The sequence below is a fragment of the Bombus terrestris genome, chromosome 11 (genome assembly GCF_910591885.1).
Source record: "Bombus terrestris chromosome 11, iyBomTerr1.2, whole genome shotgun sequence".
Lineage (NCBI taxonomy): Eukaryota > Metazoa > Arthropoda > Insecta > Hymenoptera > Apidae > Bombus > Bombus terrestris.
Window position 1 is genome coordinate 7785120 of NC_063279.1, and position 6707 is coordinate 7791826.

At 31.5% G+C, this 6707-nt stretch overlaps 1 protein-coding gene across 3 annotated transcripts; it reads right to left on the minus strand.

The window, feature by feature from the left end:
* Positions 1 to 761: 761 nt before the first annotated feature.
* Positions 762 to 5531, minus strand: LOC100644856. 3 transcript variants are annotated; one of them, XM_048410043.1, is made up of 7 exons: positions 4800 to 5531; positions 3306 to 3560; positions 2293 to 2869; positions 1968 to 2024; positions 1765 to 1892; positions 1481 to 1677; positions 762 to 1417 (listed from the first exon to the last, which is right to left on the minus strand). In XM_048410043.1, exons 2-7 carry the CDS (start codon positions 3528 to 3530, stop codon positions 1336 to 1338), a joined length of 1266 nt encoding a protein of 421 aa, XP_048266000.1. In that variant the 5' UTR covers positions 3531 to 3560; positions 4800 to 5531; the 3' UTR covers positions 762 to 1335. The 3 variants fall into 3 exon arrangements, with proteins under 3 accessions (XP_048266000.1, XP_012169287.1, XP_003399077.1); XM_012313897.3 differs by having other exon boundaries at positions 3306 to 3636; XM_003399029.4 differs by having other exon boundaries at positions 2347 to 2869; positions 3306 to 3636; positions 4800 to 5529.
* Positions 5532 to 6707: the final 1176 nt, after the last annotated feature.

Genomic DNA, 6707 nt, shown 5'->3' on the forward strand with positions numbered 1-6707 from the left:
TTTCTTTTGGAATTTTTGGGAAGAACCCCAATACTTTAGTCTAGACTATTTATTATAGCTATACTTAAATGATGAGACTTAGAAATAGTTGTTATGATTCAATCCTATTATGTTTGCCCGAGATTTGTGACGATGGGCTTGGGCTCCGGGTGACACAACTGGTCGCCGAACGTAGCCACGGTCACGGGATGAACGTTTTTACTTAACAGAGAAGTGCCAGTATTGGTGGGCCACACGTTGTATTAACAATCAAACCCCGGGCAGGAGCAATATCACCTCTACGCGAGTCTGCCTAGCAACGGCGGCAGGAATTTTGTTGATATCCCCAGCCAATATGCAACGAACAAACGCGATCGTAAGGAGAGAAAAATTTCCATCAGTCTTTTATTCTTGCGATCACCTTGAAGAGTTTTCACATCGTCTTTACGTGCATTATTATACCGAGCGTCACAGCAAACGTTACTTTGTGCTTCAAAATATATTCTATGTTTAACAAAGAGTTATCCCGTTGACCGTGGATTCGTTATTGAACCTAAAAACATTGTCACTAACATCTCGAGTGTTTAATTACTACGGTTATTTGTCAAACTTTGTAAAAAATCATTATTTATACCAGTAAATATAATCTCTATTGTACAACAATGATGGCTAGTCTGAATGAAGATTCGTTACACGCCCATAAACCTAACGTTAACCCGACATATATATATATATATATATATATATTGTTTATTTATAAAATATAATAAAAAATGTATAAATACGTTATAAATTACAATTGGATTCTTTATTTTTGTAATCTTTCAAAATGATTGTTTAACGATATTACATACTAACTTTACGATATTTTTTTAACAATAAGGCGATTTTCCGGTATAAAATTGTAGTTACACGGTGTGACTCTTAAAACGTAACGTCATATCTTCGAATTCTTAAAAAGTAAAACGAGTGTACAAAGGTATAATATCAGCATACATACATATGTGAACTAACTTGAGCTATATAACTATTTTATAAAGAATAAATTCCAACATCATTTTTCCTATGGTACTTATGCATTAAGTATTTCTAACATTCAATATTGTATAAAATTTAAACTTACATTATATTAAAAAAGCGACAAAAATAAGAGTAACATAAAAAGATTTTTTACATGTATCCTTAAAATGAAAGAATCAGTTGCACAAGAAACAACTCGTAAACTTGATCCTTGTTTGATTTACTTAAGAGTATTACTTTCTTATTTCTCTTTAAATCGAAATGTAGGATCACATTTAAAAGAATAGATCTTTTTTGCGTTATTTATGGCACATCTTTTAATTATTACACGCTTCGTTATCGTAAACGTTTCTTACAGACATTATTAGATAGAAGTACTAGTTGTATATAACTATGTCCCTCCCGCATATTTATTAATCTAAAAAATATTTAAATACTCTATAAGAAAAGATAATATCCTATCTTTAAATTAATTACATACCTATCTCTCTCCTGTTGCTGAATGTGAACTCTATCGCCTCTTTGCAATGGAGTTATTACACTTGTATAACAGGATACTTCTGTGGCTGATGTAGAAGAGGCTGTGGAACATTTCACAAGCTTTTGTGTAGTAGATTTACCTTCTGAACTTAGTAGTATCCAATACGAATAGTTTGTTGGTTCTCCAAAATAGAAAATCTAAAAGTGAAATGAAAATTGTGAAAACATTTAGTACAACTGTAAATTGATTTTGAATACCAAATAATAACACATGCGGATATTTACCTGTGCAGAAATCATGTACAAACCAGTTGCTGTAACTTCTATAGATTTCTTGTCTTCTACCAGATGAAATTTATTTAAATTATATTGAGTATTGTTTTTAGTACTTTTGACCCATGGACCGATGTAAACTAAAAGATATCAAATATCATACTATATAAGGATTTAATTAAATATATAATATATGTAGTAATAGTTTTACATACCTGTATCTGTAATATGTTGCTCAGGAACTGCTCCCACAAATGTTGCTACCAAGGGTCCTAAACAAACAATCATTGCTTACCTTTTTATATTTAACAAAATAGAATACTAAGCAAGCAGAATTAACAGTCTACACAGAAACTTGCAACTACGTTATATAGCATTTAAATTTAGGCTTTATAGCTCTTGCAACATTTAATTAATTTCTATTACTTTAGTATCTTACCAAAAAAAAAAAAAGACTCATATTGTTATATTGAGATTTTCTAGATACAATGTATCTCTTTGAATTAAAGAATCGCATGCTATCTAAATAATACTAAATACCCAATCGCCTGTGACTGCGTTTGGGCCGCCTTTTGTTCTTTCCTCGTTTTTTACCTCTTCCCTCCGCTCTTCTTGATCTTCCTGAACGGGGTTCTCTCCAGAAATCTAAGTCATCATCATCACTATAGTAATCATCATTCACGTTATTATCGATCTTTTCACGTATTTCTTCTTCGGTTAATTTCCGTTCTTGTAGCGTTAGTGCCGCTCTTTCGATACGTAAATTACTATTACTCATGTTATCTACTTTACTCTTTAACTTCATAAATAGCTTGGAAGTAGCAATATTATTTCCATTATTTGTACCATACGCGTTATCACGTGACATATACATGTCTTTGGAATTCTTCATTGAATTTATATATGGAATTATAACATTGTAAGTATAAGGATTTCCATCGACTCTATTATTTCGAACTTCACTAATTTCGCTGGATTTAGATATCAATGATGCTCCTTGTAATAGTATTCTTACATCGTGAAGCTTTTTATTTTTGAGGAGCCTTTCGGACCTTTGGATCCAGGCTCGATTTACATTTCGATTTATTCTATCGTATTTGGACGTTAAAGATTGCACCTGAAAATAATAAAAAAAGATTGTTTCAGTAAATTTAATTGATAGCTAAAGAAGACTCCACATTGATGAGTTCTCATCATTAGACTACAGATCTTAATGCATTTATAGAATATTTTAAAGTGCAAAATTCCACAGAATGCACGTTATATAACAAAATAAATAAAGTATCCGAAGTATAGTATTTTTTATAATACTTGGTAAATAAACAAATTTTCTATCGAGATTCTACTTTTCTAAGTATACTCTCAAATATATGAATTTGCATAAAAATCCACAGTCTACTCATCACGTCATAAGTGATACTGTAGATGTCAACAAATTAGCTCATAGAATTGTATTCTAATTGCTAATCTAATAAACAAAATTTATTCTAATATTAATTTATTTATATCACATTGTATAAATGAGAGAATAAAAATTTGTTTTATTAGTTTACTTGTATTTGCAAGGCATGCACTTCCTTCCTTATCTCAGACAGTGCAATAGACAAGATAATCGCTATAAAAAATGTAAGGATGATGTGGAATCTTTGGGACATCTTTGACTTTCTCACGTTAGACACGATAACTTTCATCTTAACGTTCCATTCAATTAAATTTGCCGCGTTTCTCAATCGATTTCGATCGACCTGCGGATCGATGTCATCTTGAACGTGTTCCATTGTAATTTTCGTTGCCACCGATCGCCGACACTGTATCGATTAATCGCAGAAAAACGCGTTATGGACTAGTTTGAATATTATATATATGTATCATATCACAGATGACCTGAAACATCACATAATTTGATAGTAACACTTTATTTGGAAACAAAATTGTCATTAGCTTATAATCTTACTCTTCTTCCGATAAGTCAATATCAAGCTAATATTTTTCACTCACATCGTTGAAGAAGGAAAAAGAATGGTAACTATTAGATATTAGTAACTTTTTATATAGACAAATCATGTTTAATGTTAATATTTAATTTAAAAATTAAGTGTAATTAATTTGTACTCGCATTTTTTACTAAATAAGTTAACGTGCTATTATTTTTCACTCACTTCGTTAAAAAAGGAAAAGAAAAAGAAGGGATAATTGTCACACATCGATAATTGATAATACGGATGATAAATCTTTTCCATTCTTTAATATTCGATAATAGTAAACATACATATACTTGAATGTTGCAATGAGATCTTTTGAAATAACTACAAGATAATAACAGAGATAGAAAAGACAACACGTGTATCATTATTGGAAGGCTTTGAAATTGATTAAACGAATTTAAAAAATGGAGAAATATATATAAAATCACCTATTCGTCATTCAACTCAACTCTGCTGACTTGTATTCACGTCATGGGCACGCAGATGTGTCAGCGATAGAAACGAAGAAAAGCAATAGAGGAAACGGTAAATGTTGTAAGTGTTAGGAGTGGAGATTTTAGATAGCGTATGAATAAGAAATATGTTTGTTTAAGATTGATTCTTCATTTTAGGGCTTCTGTTTACGATAAATTTAAGAGTTGAAATAAATTATCCTAATATAACAACATTTATGATATACTATGAATAGTATAGTATTTATTATTATTATTTATATGTAATCTACATTGTCCCTTACTAAAAAAATTATTTTTTATTTTTTAGGCACGTATGTCGTTTACCAATTAAACTCCACGATCGTTTCATCTTTATACTCTCTGTTATACAGCATCAATATTTCTTATTTAAATCTTACAACTTTAGTTTCTTTATTATCTTCAGAATAAGATATGTTTTTGTTCATTCTAAAAATGAACAAATATTTATCCCAAAAGATTATCTCAACACTTGACAATATACAATTCACTATTTCACAGGAATTCGACTGAATTGAAAAAGTGAGAAAAGAAAAAGAAGATACTCTATCGTATGGATACATAAGAAACCAAAGAATTTGTTCCTTACCTGAGTGACATTTTTTCTTGTCGATTTTCCAGCGATCGCGAGAGCCACAGATGAGATCAATTAATTCGCGAATCAATTCACTCGCGTATTGTCGCTGGAAGAGGCTCACCCTCAGCAGACCTGAACGTGGACGACGCTGTTCCGTTGCATCTTTTGTTTACCTAGTCAGCTTGTACCCGAAAGCGTCTCCAAGCGTTACGAGTTAGGAGTTACGACGACTCCACTCGACCGGTTTGGCGGCTGTTGGGCCCGAGTGGTGCCAACATTCGCTTGGCAAGACACTATGACTAATTCTTTCTTTCGCTTTCGTTGAGCTCTCTCGTTCCTTCTCGATAAACACGTGCAAAGAATGACTAACAATGATATCGTACGGTAACTTCATTTAACTCTATAGGATATATTAAAACACGGGTGATTTGCGACTGTTTTCAATGTATGTTATATTTGTTATAGTTAGGCATGGATAACACTATATTTATACTTAAGATAAGAAATCGCGACCCTTTGGTAAAATTTTATCGTTCCTTATCTGTCACGTTGTTGCAATATAAGATAAAGATAAGGTTACGCTTAGAAAGGATTGTTTGGAGGATATAGAAAGCTTTGAGGGAACACGTTATATTGAGCTAATGCCGGAACTCGTTTTCAAGGATAATAGATCCTGCTTTCGCATTTGAGCGACCTGGATTCTTGGTTCGAAAGCAGACCCTCGAACTGCAGGTCCTTTCTAGGATTTTTAATCAAATCCCTATTACTTAAGAAACTTTCGCAGTTCTTTTTTTTTTGATTCCATGTTTGTGTTTCAACAATTTGTTTTATCTCACTCAGTTTTGATAAAAAGGAAATTTAGGTATCAACAGAAATACAGATACAATACAAAGAAATACAAATACAAATACAGAAAATTGATACAATATTCTTTTTCTTAGGTCTTGTTTCTCTAAAATGCACTTATGACGCAGACGAACAAGCGGATTCTTATTTATTTTACTCTTACGAGTTCATATTTTCAATCATACACTATTCTGCAAATATTGTATTCGATTTTTCCATACAAATCGACGTCGTCTTTAAGCAAGCTTTCATTATCGTTCGCTTCTAGGTATATTGAATTGTGGTGACTCGATGTCAAGTAAGTGTCTGCACGATTCATAGAAATGTTAAAAAGTGACTTACAAATATATCCTTATTCTTGTTACTACACTTTGCATTTTTAATGTAAATATTTCCAAATTTTAGAATGATTTCACATGATTTCAAATTTTAGATATGATTTCACAAACGATAACAACCAGAATACTATGATTTCACAAACGATAACAACCAATATCAATGCACAACATAAATATAATGAATACTAAGTAGCATAATCAGTCATTCAGAGTTATGTTTCTAAATGTAAAGATTTCCTCAATGATTTGAACCTTCCTTAAAAGATATCAGATTATTACAATTATATGTATAAATACTCTGATCTTATTAAAAATTAAAAAATATGATTTAAACCTTATTTCAGTTCTTGTTTTTCCATATAAAATAATTCCAAGATGTGGAAAACATGATACACAGAATCATAATGAAATCTAAATGTCAATGACAAGAGAATAGAAATAAAATTAGAGTGTAGAGAAAATAATTACGAAACATGCGTATGAGTGCAAATGATGAATAAAAAAGAAACTGGCGTTTCGTACGAAGGTCTGAGAATTTTTAGATGGTAGAACATTTCTTTCTTTGTATTGCACATATTTCTCCGCTATATTTAGCGAATAGTTTCGCTACTCCGGATTAATGCAATGGCGTCGATCGACGAAATCGTAATCAGAGTTTCATGTCATCCCTGCTGGATTCGATTCACATCATCTTCGTTGGTTAAACGGCAGCTAGTTAATAACAATTTCGTTGCAT

What these genes read in the sequence shown, in the direction of transcription:
- LOC100644856 (XM_048410043.1), bottom strand. Translation starts at nt 3,530, where the DNA reads ATGGAACACGTTCAAGATGACATCGATCCGCAGGTCGATCGAAATCGA. An exon ending in ACGCAGTCACAGGCGATTGG is followed by an intron (nt 2,025 to 2,292) that starts GTATTTAGTATT and finishes TTGTTTGTTTAG; the next exon opens with GACCCTTGGTAGCAACATTT. An exon ending in GCAACATATTACAGATACAG is followed by an intron (nt 1,893 to 1,967) that starts GTATGTAAAACT and finishes GATATCTTTTAG; the next exon opens with TTTACATCGGTCCATGGGTC.